Source organism: Meleagris gallopavo, chromosome 4 (genome assembly GCF_905368555.1).
Source record: "Meleagris gallopavo chromosome 4, MGAL_WU_HG_1.1, whole genome shotgun sequence".
In the NCBI taxonomy this organism is placed as follows: Eukaryota; Metazoa; Chordata; class Aves; order Galliformes; family Phasianidae; genus Meleagris; species Meleagris gallopavo.
The window spans coordinates 19,024,871-19,037,159 of record NC_139407.1 but is presented as its reverse complement, the minus strand read 5'-3'; the positions used below and the strand labels follow the sequence as shown (position 1 = coordinate 19,037,159).

Sequence of the window (12,289 nt, the reverse complement as noted above, 5' to 3'; positions counted from 1 at the left end):
AACACATCAAGCACGTCGATAGCTTGAGAGAGAACAGAAAGATGTTTCACTTGATTTTGCGAAGTAGAAAGCAAGTCTACAATGAGTTCTCCTTTCCTAGCCAGCGAGGATGCTGTATGTATCCTACAGAGTGGAGGAGCTGACCCCACAACAGGCGGGGGTCCCCATGGCGGTTTTAATTGCAGAACGATAGCAAGGCCCTTTTCCTAAGGAAAAAAAAAAAAGCGACAAATGGAAGTCACCGTGTTTCTATCGCCCCGAAGACGCCAGTAAGCTTTTGTGTCTGTTTTGCTGAAACCTCCCAGTTTCCTTTGTTGTCGGAGCACATTTCACTCTGGTGTCAAAGTGTGTCAACCCCAAGCTTCCCCTCTGTGCTGCTGGCACGGCTCCAGCCTCCCAAGCGCCTGCTTGGCTCCCTCCTGACACCTCCATCTGATCCGTCACAACACCTCGCCGCATAACGAGCAGGCATCATTTCCTCTCCATCAGCATACGCAGAAAGGTAATTAAAGCTGTTTAGGTATTTTTTGTTGCTGTCATCGCTCTCCGAGGCTCAACAGCACAACTGCGACTTCTGCTCAATTAAGTTCTTGGATAAAAATAAAATAAAAGAGGGTCTTTGGCAGCCCTTTATGCCTGCACATTAAAGCTGAAGCCTGGGATTTACACACACACAACCCGTGAAAGGAAATCTTCAAATAAAGATCTCTCCAGCTGGAATGACCATTATGATACCCGTTCACATGCTTATCTATATCTATCTGTATGGATATATACATGTACACGCGCCATGTATAAAACCCAAATCTGCTGGTGCCTCTTTCTGCTTATGCTAAGGGTGCCTTCCTTCCCATTACAACAGCATTTGCACATTTATGGGAGGAATAAAGGTGGGGGGGGAAATGCATGATCCATGTGGAGGAGCCTTCCCTCTGCCAGCCAGAGAAAGAAGAACTAAAAGGATTATAAAAGTTCAGATTAAAATGATATAAAATCTAGCATTTGGCTCCAACACTAGTGCCTCGGTCCTCTGTAGCTAATCTGTATGCACTCTGTGACCTCCTCGCAGCGAACCCTGCTAAATATATTATTCCCACGGGGGCTTTCACTGCTGCTTGGTGTCAGAAATCAATATGTATGAGGCGCGTGGATGGGAATTTCTAATAGATCTGCCTGGCCCTGTGCTGCTTTTCAATATCTGCCTTGGACTATTAGTGCCGGCTCGGTGCCTGTGAAATAACCGAGATAATCTTTTAAGGTGCACTGTTAAGGTGGAACCTAAATGTTGCCGTTTCAATTAAAACAGAAAAATATATATATTCATAAATCAGGCGGTGCCATGCGTAACCTTGCATGCAGCCTGATTATAAACAATGATGGGGATTAAAGTATTAGGGCGAGTATGCTAATGGCTGAGTTCCTGGGGAATGGTGTGGTTGTTTTTGTTTTTTTATTATCAACAGAAAACTGCTCAGATTGGAGGCGGGGGGACCCACAGCCTCGCCGCCCCACAGTGGCACTGTCACTGCAGCATGCACCTGACTTCCCATGGAGGCAGCAGCCCACCACAGCACTGCTCTCCATTTTGGACTGGTGCTGCCTGGGCGATCGCTTGACATTCTTCGAGGGGGGGCCTATTGATCTCTTATTGCAGAGTAGCATTGGGCCCCTTGCCCATCCCTGCTGGGTGGTGCTCCCACTCCCCCTTTGTTTCCAGCTCGGCACACAGGGGAAGCCGTCTCAGCTCAGCACAGATGCGCAGTGTGGGAAAATGATAACTCGCTGAAGGACCTCTGGCTCTCGCCTCTTTTTGATTATCATTTTTAAAAGGGGAGAGGTAATCGGCTCAACGCACTGTCAGGCTGAGCCCAGCCTTGTGCTGGCAATGACAAGTGGGAGCCATTACCCCTTGGCTACCCTGAGCCCTGCCACCCTGCGACGCTCTCATCATGCTGTAGGTCGCAGACCTGCCTCATAGCCCAGCACTTTTCTTTCCCCCTCTTTCCAGAGCACAGCCCTGCTGAGAAGCAAGGCAGCCATCTCCAGCCTGAACCCGTCCTGGGCACTCTGCTTGCACTGACCATCCTCCACACCCTGAAAATAGAGATGTTTACCAAGGGCTCTGGCACAGCCACGGCTGTGTCCTGGATGCCGAGAGCTTGGCTGGTGGTGTTTGCAATACAAACACTCCTCATCTACTGCACGCAATTCCCCGCTGTTTAATAGGGCTGAAGTTCCCTTCCCGCCTCCCCTTTCTCAACCCATCAATTAGGTAGGTAGATGTGAAAACAAACAGCCCATGTGTTTTCTGCATCTCTAAGGAGGTGTAATGGCACGAAGTGCTGGTTGCCTGCGTTTACTGATGGGAAAAGAGGAGTTGAGAGGGTCTCGGCAGGCAGCAGGCTCTGTGTTTCCATGAGCTCTGGAAAAGAGCAGGACCGGACTGCAGGCAGGCAGAGCAGAGGAAGGGCTGGGAAAGAGACCTAGATGTGGCCTCAACTCCCAGAGAGGGGCTATGGGCAGCATAAGTTATCTCCCAGGCAAGGAGTCCTTCATTCGTCTCTTCCTGATCCATCTATTCTCCTGCCTGCAGCTCTGAGGCATCTGAGTGGCCTGTTTCACAAGGAAGAAGCTTGCTTTCTCTGCCCTGCCTTGATTATGCCTATATCAGAGCAATGCATTCCAGTCCTCTATGGAGCACAGCTCGTGGCCAGCCTTAGTTAGCTGGCCTTGCTTCAAACTCTGCAGACAGCCACTCAAACACATCTGAGCTCATATTTTCCACCCATTTCTAAAATTCATCACTGTACTGATACCTCAGAGATGCTGATCTCCTACAGCTCTCAGAGAAGTCCCCAAATCCAATGCTGATGGAAACCCATGTGGAGCTCATGGCACAGGCAAGATGTAGAGAAGGACTCGTGACACATAGTGTGGTCTTCTGAGTCTCGTGGTGCAAAATCTCAACGAGGTGCAAAGTGGGAGCAGAACCACAGGAGCTAAGGGGAACAGAACCACACAAGTACTGCAACTACTCGCCACGCTTGTTCTTATGCCCAGTGCTTGTGCCATCGCAGCACTGGGGCAAAGGCCTGCGCATGCAAAGTGCTGCAGCTGTCCGACCTTTTGCCATGACTTCTGCCTTGCTGCCTCACATCTCAAATCTACAAAGATGGGACTTGACAAGAGGTGTCACATCCCTTCCATCCGGAAGGCAAATGAATGTCCGTTTCTATCACGGGTGTCACCCTCCACTGGCTGCTGGGCGACTCCCCAGCCGGCACATTACTCCTACCCCAGTTGCTTCCAGCACCTGAAATGCAGCGACTTGGACGAACTCCTGGAGAAAGTAGTGAGCACCAGCCACCTATCCATCCTGCAATATCATGTGCAACATAGGTAATATCAGCACGTGAACAGAAAACCTCTTTTCCAGTAATAATGATATTTTCTAAGGTGGGCAGTGATGGTGAGCATTCTACAGCTGCTAAGGGAAGCTCCACTAAACTGACTTGTTAGAAATTTGTTTGAGGCTGCAATGGAAGCATGCTGGGTGGTTAAACACCAGGAGGGATTGCTTCCCCTGCAAAGTCACCCTTTCCAGCAGAAGTAGGGAAGCTGGTGCCCAAAAAGGTGCCTGGCTAGGACCTGTCTCACTCAGCTGCACAGTTCAGCCTGACCTCCCTGCTGCTGCCCACTTCCTTCAGCAACATCAAGATCATGCACGCCTCACTGGCCTGTGGTGGTGGCCTGAGCCATCCTAACAACACAGTTTTTGTGCACACTTGTATCGTGCGTCAGATTGATACAGGCAGAGGAATTCTTCACATTGGTGGACTGTGCATAGCCACATGCAGGCATTCAGCTACCTGCTTCTAGCCTGCAGAAGTGATGTCCCACCCCAGAGAGCCCCTCGAAGGGACCATTCAGCAGGTTACCAGCCGCTGCCAGCTCATGCATCCCCCGAGGGACACAGCGAACAGCTGCAACGTGAGAATTCATTTCAATGAAATGCCAGCAGCATTTTCCAGCCGGCTGAGGCTGAGGACCAGATGTTCACCACGTGTCGCCGCCTGGGGCACATCAGGCCCCAAGAACAAGCGAGGACGCTACCCAGACCCACTCATGCTGAGGGGTTGCCCAACGACATGCGAGCAGCCGCAAGCATCGCCCAGCTCGGGCAGGCGTGGAGTAGTGGCGGTGAACGAAATGCTTAATTGGTCTCAGCTGGAGGCTGCTCTGCACGTGTCAGCACGATGTAGAAAGCAGGGCTATGGAGAGGAGACGCTGCAGCGAGCAATTAGAGCAGCCCTGCTTCCCTTCCCCCTCTCCACCAGCCCTCAGCCCTGAAAGTTTGGTTGAGTTCAAGCAGGGAGCATTTCTTACCGCAAAATGAACTCAAGGCGCTGCTGCTGGTATTGCCATGCCTGCTGTGGAGAGCATCTGTGGGGAGAACAGCAGTTATGTCAAGTCAAAGGCCGTACCTCCCTTTCTCTGTTCTTTTTTTTTTCTCACCAACAGGAAAAAATCAACACAAGAAAACCCTTCGTCCAATTCAAATCCAAGTTTATTAGCTCGTAAGTCTGTTTCCACACAGTAATCATAGGAAATGAATGAATGTTTATGGAGCACATCATGAAAATATTGCAAGTCAGCCATAGGTTGGAGGTTATGTTGCTCACAAAAATTAATCAGCAGGTCACATGGCATTGCATCAAAAAGGCAAATCAGGTCTAGAAATGCAAACAATCAGATCAAAAAGGCAAAACAAGTCAGAGGAGAGTATCAGAAAGTAATAATTAGGTTCATATCTCCTAATCTAGGTGGCAGATCTCGTTAGACCAGGTTATTTACCCTAATAATTGTCCAAAGTCAACTTGAAAGCCAGTTGTTCAGTTTGGCATTAAACCACACATCCTCAGCCAACATATCAGCTGGCCAAATGAGCTACCCAGCTCTAGGCATGAGCATCAACACGCAGGCACATGAGAGACAAAGCACACTTCTCACAGAGACTGGTGTTTCAGACACCCAGCCAAAAGCAGAATCTCTGCAAGACACGCAGGCTGAGTTGTTCTAGGCACCACCCTGATGTGCAAGCCTTCTTTCTGCCTACAACTCCCCCAGCACCTTCACTGCAATTAGAAGGATCAGGAGGTTTGCCTATCTCTCAGACCCTGTTTACCCTAATGGTCTTCTTCAGGGCTGCATCTGATCGCCAAAGGCAATCACAGGCTATATAGGAGAGCACCCACATTGGAGAGGTGGGCCAGCAACAGGAGCTTCTGACCTGGGCTAGCTCTTTTCTCTCTCCTCCCACAGAAAAAAGTCTAGCAAACCAGTCCTCTATTTCTTCCAATTTATTTATTTTGCCTGAAGATGTGCAGATGGCTAGTGCTGTTAACTCTGTAACAAGGGCATATGTAGAGGAGTAAGGAAATAAAGGTGTTTTCTTCTCAGCTGGAGAATGCTTATACACATTATAAACAGAGCTGGGGAAAACCGCTCTGAATAGTTAGTCTGGGCTCTGTTTGACATGGCAACATCTGACAATCTGCCCACAAGGTTTCTGACTGCTTTATAGAAAAGATCCTGCATTCACGAAGGCAAAGATGGCTTACACAGACTGATTAATCCCCAATCACGAGATCTTCTCATGGAGCAGCCAGCTTAGACTAAGAACTACCTTCTAAGCCCAGTAACCCATTGGGGTTCATGTCTAAAAACCCCTTTTCTGGGAATGGGCAGTAGAATTACAAACTATTGCAGCTTATTGAATAATGCCACAACCCTTTAATATAGTTTGAATACTTAGAACAATAGAACCCCTTATTTCCTGAACATTACAGCTTCTTTAGGCGGCACAGACTTTTTTGTTACAAGATTACTACACACATTTCCTTCACTCTCGCTATCTAAGGCAGAACAGCCATTCTGCAGGTCCATGCTACCCAGCCAAACACATCTATCCTAAAAGCCAAACGGAAAAAAGAATCAAGGCAATGGCAGGAAGAGATTATGATAGCTAATCTCACACTGAACTTCATCTTTCCTTCCTCAGGTAGGTCCAAAGGTCTCAAACTTCATTGTATTTCCTACTGAGATGACGTGTTTCTTAGATTTTAGGTCCATCTACCCATGCCCAACACAAGCTGGTGACTGAGTAAATCCTTGTGAAGTCCCTCCAACTTCACAAGTTATCTAGCAAAGCCCATGGGAAGCCAGGGAGGACTGAATCTCCCAGGAAGCATGTTGCCTCGTATCACGTAGGCCATTCATAATTTCAGACTTGTTCCTTGGAGAAATATCAGAGAGAGATGAAATGGCTAGTGGCAAAAACAAATTGAGTCCAGCACAGCCTAGAAGAATCAAACTTCTCGCAAAAGGATATTTTCCTTCCTCTTAATAGTTTCACTAATGAGTTTGTCAGTTTTGGCTTTGAAGAATTACCTGCTTTATGTTTGGGTTTGTTGTTGTTTGTTTTAAAGATTTTTTTTTTTTTTTAATTAAAAAACAAAAGCTATAAAAAGCTAGAGGTAGTTTTAAACTGCAGGGTTCATATCTGTGGTGAGTTTTTCTCTGGAGCTAAAGGATATTTTTCATTCAGACTAGTATAAAACAATACCCCGGGGGAAAAAGTTGAAAGAGAAAGCATTAAAGGAATAGGAACTCAGAGACCTTTTCCTGCTTCCAAATCGACCATCTTATGAAATTAGCACATTTCCTCCCTACAAATTCTGTATCTAATCCAGAGAGATCACTGATTGTGCCTAAGCAACTTGGCAGCCCCTTTCCTCCTCCTCTTCAAACAACTCAAGGCTCATCCCTGATGCTGTCTAATGAGTGGTCTAGGTCTCATAAGAGCATATATCCTTATGGATTTTGATGAGAGAAGATGGGATCAAGGGAAAATCCACCTCTGTTCCTTTTGGTTTTGTTGCTTTCTCTAAAAACCAGAAGGATACACCTAGGCTTCCCAGAAAATCAGCTGGCATCGAAGGAACCTTGCAGCCCAAGGGACATACCTTTTCTTTCTACCCCTCTCACAGTCCTGCACTGGCACACTGAGCTAACGTTATGTTTATGCAAGGTGTAATGGCAGAGCAATGACATTCCAAGCTTCATGACAGTAAGGGGACACGCCTCCCACTCAGCCAAACACTCTCCCACCTATTGGCATGATGTTAGCACCTGTCTGTAGCACAAAGGAAGAAAACGGAAACGAGAAACATTTCCTAAGTATAGCAGGCAAAGAGCAGAACTTCAAACTGAAAAGCAGAAAAACAAAGAGAAGGATATTGCTGTCATTCTCACACAAGCCATGTTCGCAATCCCAAATGCTCCAGTACTGATGTGACAATCCACCCTCAGGTCTACAGTGTGCTGCAAGAGTTACAGATGAGATTTTACCATCATATGCTCATCCCTATGAAACAAACCACTAATTCATCACATCACTCCCACTCCATTATACAATAGAGGTCTGCACCAAAGGGCTGAAGGCTTTTCTGCAATCTGTCTTCCTTCTAACTCCACTTTTCATAGTCTCCACAACTCAACATCACATTCCTAGTCTTACAAAGGTGGTATTATTTTTCTGCTATCTTAAACAATTCAGAGCACAACGTCACCCGCAGGTACACAACTTATGGGGTTTCCAACGACTGCCAATTGAGAAGGAATTAGCTGTGTAGCTATTGCACCGTCACTTCATAAGCATTCATTCCCAAACGCGTGATTGAGGTCAGCTTTTGGACCCTCTTCATCATTTTGAGGATTGTTTTTTAAAAGAGATTTTCATTGCTTAAGATCCCACAAACAAAGCCTGTTTATGGAAAAAGAGAAATATCTTGAATACTAAAGTCCTTTATTCAACAACACAGAAATATCACAAAAACAACTTTACTGGGCAAATTGAATGTTTTTATACAGTTTTCTACATGCCCCATAAGTGATTTTTTTTTTTTCATAAATACACTGTTTTCCAAAACTGTTTTTTTTTCCATAATTGCACAAGCATACATACACCTTACACAAATATCTATTAGAAAATTTAATAGATAACTGCACAGTTCAGAAATAGGAGAACACTGTGAAAGGAGTACATTTCTGTGGCTCGTGTTTCTGAAAAAAAGCTTCCTAGTTCCCTGCAATTGTGAAAATGGAGTACTTTCTAACATAGGAGCTGTCTTTTATTCACTAAGAGTACAGTAGAGCTCAGCGTGAAACTGCCAAATTTAATAAAAACAAAATCTGAAACATTTAGCTGTTACATGAGAATCCACTGTTTGATATCACTATGCATCTAACCATGATCAAAGACCCACTACTGCTTTTTGCTGAGTGTATTCGACCCTGAATGGTATGTTCATTTAACTACTTTCTTTCTTCATTATTTGATTACAGATATAGCCCATTTAAAGACTTGATATGCTTTAACATTAATTGCATGACTTACATACCGGGGGTTCTGCACAAAAGGGAGCATTTCCCTCTTAGGGGGGGTCTGTTATTAATTTACAGAATGGGTACGTGTGCCTCCCATTCAGCCTTACCATTTTTCCTACATTTATCTGGAGTATGCCAACAATGCTTCCATTAGGCTTAGTGTTCACACCTAGGAGACTGTGAAATTGTGTTCTGCTTTTCTTTTACAATTTCTAACTTTTTTTTTTGCACCATGTGAATGAAAGATAGAGAAATACAGATTTTCGTACTGGAAAATATTTTTGGACTTTGAGAAAAACACAGATAAGGTCATTAAAACTTGAAAAAAAAAAAAAAGAAACCATTTTACAAATATGTATACAACAGGGGAGGGGGAAGGCCAGCAAAGGGATTTCCTTCTTCAAACATCCCAAACCAAAATGCTCTACGCGTACTGCATCTCAGAAATAATGTTTTCCCCAAGTCTAAAACTGCAATGGTGTAAAGGAACAATATCCAAAATGAAAGCCACGTGGGGAAACCAAAGAAAAATCAACTCATGTTCTTTTTCAGTAATTAACAGGTTTGCTTGTTTGTTTTTTAACAATTTTGAATTGACATGTAAAACACCACAATTACAATATACAGATCCATCAGTTCTTGAAAAGAAAACGACAAAACAAAAAAAAGAAAGCACATCAAGACATGCAACATTAGGGTATTAGACAGTAAGTACATCGCTATGAATATTCTTTGTACACCTAATGTAGCCTGAATTTAATCTTGTCTCTACTTCTTTAAGAACAATCACAATTTTCCAAAAAGCAAGGCAAGCTTACCAGCCAGATGTGCAAATAAGGCTTCGGTTGATAAATCAATCAGCGTTTTGGTAGAGAAGACCTTACAGAGCTTGTGTTGGTCAGTCAACAACAGAGGCCCTAACCAAAAAGTCTCAAACACAAAGAGAAATCTGTACACAGTTGACATAACAACAGATGTAAAGCTCATTATATGGTTATCCAACTGATGACCCCTTATAAACAAAAGGAGGGGCACTGTGACAGAAGCACTTTGAGTGTAACACTCCATTTCCAAAGTCACACACGCAAAGACGTAGGCTTTTGGTCCACCCTTCATCCAGTCATGCTCCTCCAGATACAATAACCCACCCCTGCCCAGCACAGCCCTGCTGACACACACGGGCAATCTCAGGAGGTTCCTCCTGGAGGACCTTGGCTCCCAACAGCTCCCTCCCCTGCCAAAGTCAGCATCCCCTCATCCACACAGGCCCCGCACTGCCACGCTCCCCACCACGCCACACGATCCAGCTCATGAGGGTGACTGGGGACCACAGGCTGGAGCACTGAGCACATTCATGAAGATAAAGCTGAAATGACAGAAGATTTGGGTGGGCTGTGTACCACTGATCAGTTAGTTCCATGCCCAGCACCTGTTCTGTGAAACTACTGGTAGTCTTATTTTGTTTAAAACGCAAAATCTATCAAGTATGCGGCACAACAGCATTCACTTACTTTGACGGGATGGCCTTTTCACTCATGAATGGTATGGCTTTGTCATACAGAGCAATAAGAAATGATGGTCAACCAGTATTAAGTATCACTAAGTTTCAGTATCCTCCTATTTTTCTCAGCCATTTCCTCCATGCAGACAGAGCAGGAACGAGAACAGCAGAGCACTCTGCTCAGGGCCTAAGGGAGCAGTGGTTCAGCAAAGTTGAGATGAGTGGACCAAGGACCATGTAGGGAGAACAGGTCTTTGTTATAGAAGTATTTTTAAGTTCAGTTTTATACTTCAAAAATATTCAGGTTCTGAATTAAATACAACTGCAAGTGAGACCCAAACCGGTCCAACGGTCAAAACTCAATCGTGAAGAGCTCCTCTTGGACCAAAAATACTGCATTCAACTTTACAAAACATTTACTCCACTGACCAAAAACTTTACGTAAGAACCTGTACACGGAGGGCAATGAAGCCAAGTCCTTATTTATACTAAGGGCTCATGCTCACTTCATTTTGCATCCTAGAACAAACTTTATGCACATCCACATAAGCTGGGCACTTCGCCTTAGAACTCAGTGAAAAGTGGGTCAAACACCATACAGCATTTTTGGATGGATACCCCTATGTAAAGCTCCTTCGGAAGCAAGGCAAGTGTATTAACCACTACTCTAATACAGTGCTTGAAAGATTAATCTTATATTTTATGTCTTCCCCTCTTACAACATCATGATGGAAGGTAATTGCTAGATGTGTCACAATCTTTTTATCTTGCAAAACTTGGTATCAAGTCTCTATGGAAGGATGCATGGTAAAACAGTGCTGCTGTTGCTGCTGCTGCTAAACAACTAGCAAAATAATATTTAAAGCTAGGATTTATTGCTCCGGATTTAACTGGCAGAACCACACCGTTGTGTACAAACCATTAATCTCCATAGATGCTCAGACATGATTGTCTCCTTGTGTCTAAACACACAAAATACAAGCGGCTATCTGTACAGTTTACAGTACTGAAACACATATATTTGAAAATGAAGTATAGATATGTTACTTTTCAAAGATACATGACTTTATAGCAGGGGTTTACCCAAACTTTTTTTGTTTTTTTGTGGTTTTTTTTTTGTGTTTTTTTTTTTTTTTTTTTTTAACAGCCACTTTAAAAATAGACAACAACTTCACTAGTATAGCTAAGTTACATCAAAGAAAGAATCAGTGTACTGAATGTGAATAAGCCGGCCAATTCCCTAGGCTCCCAGATTTTTGTCTTTTGCTTTTGAGGAAACCCCTATACAGAAATGAAAATAGTATCTGAGTATATTCTTCAGTGGTAGACTAAGCAGTTTCTTAAAACAAGACTTTAGCTTGCCATTCACTTCGGACTGCCTTGAAAATAAGATACACTACTGCTTAAAAGAACCATCGGAATGCTTCAGCGCTGGGAACAGGTGTTCTCTAAAAAAAAAGCAAGAAAACAAGTTAAGCTTTCTTTTGTGGCATTACAAAACTCGATTTCTTCTCTTTGTTCTTTCCCTGTACATTTCAGGCATACTTTCAGTTATCTAGGAACAGCACGATGCCACACGTAGCTTGACAATTCGTAGAAACATCCCTCCTTCAACCACATGCCATTACAGGGTCACATGTGACACATCTTAGGCAGCATGTAACACCCCTAGCATGCAGTCTCTTTAGTTAGCTAAGCAAGGTAGTCACAGGCGTGTGAACATCAATATCAAAAACATCTCCTGAAAAACAGACAGTGCTTTTGGAATAAACACACAACCTTGCCCAGCTGCAGCTCGGCACAGGGGATGGTCTGTTGGCTGCAGGCAGGTGGGTTGCTTGACAGTCAGGCACGTGTTTTGGCAGTAGCACTTCTTCGGACAGGAGCATAACAGGCATTGCTCTACCTCCCCTCATTCCACATTTCAGTTGAAGCACATCCTCGACCTGGTGTGAGGAAGGGAAACACCAACTGACCGGAGGGGCTGCCCAGGCTGCCCACCTGCTTGCTTCCACACATGTGTGAGGCCCTGGCCCCTCACATCAAACAGTTTGCCTTCAGGGCTGCTGCTCTCCCCCCCTACCCCTCCACTTGCTGTCTCCCCAGAATGGTATCCACTTGCATTTGGGTGTCCCACATGCACCTGAGCACAGTTCCTTTCACACCTTAACACATAGTGTAATGTACTTTACATACTGACATACAGAACCGCTGAGGGAAAGCAGCATCACAGCACATGAGATTACCCTAAAAACACAACCCTGGGACACAAAGACTTGCTGATGTAGCTGACCATGTATAAAAATATCAGCTTGTCTGAACAGGGTCTGTGCTACCACT

General features: G+C 44.7%; 1 protein-coding gene across 18 annotated transcripts in view; it reads right to left on the bottom strand.

The window, feature by feature from the left end:
* Nucleotides 1-12,289, bottom strand: part of CXXC4 (CXXC finger protein 4) — a 170,986-nt gene that overhangs the window by 66,150 nt on the left and 92,547 nt on the right. For 6 of the 18 annotated variants that reach the window (XR_014882886.1, XR_014882881.1, XR_014882883.1 and 3 more), the window contains one exon: nucleotides 4,387-4,443. The exons of 10 other annotated variants lie outside the window; for them this stretch is intronic. Coding sequence is in view for 2 of the 8 variants with exons in the window: in XM_085222383.1 (XP_085078509.1) it covers nucleotides 4,399-4,443 (45 nt within the window). In the remaining 6 variants the exon portion in view is untranslated. Of the gene's footprint in view, nucleotides 1-4,386; nucleotides 4,444-4,549; nucleotides 11,398-12,289 lie in introns of those variants that run through there. 2 more of the 18 variants (XR_014882885.1, XM_085222382.1) reach the window with 1 other exon arrangement.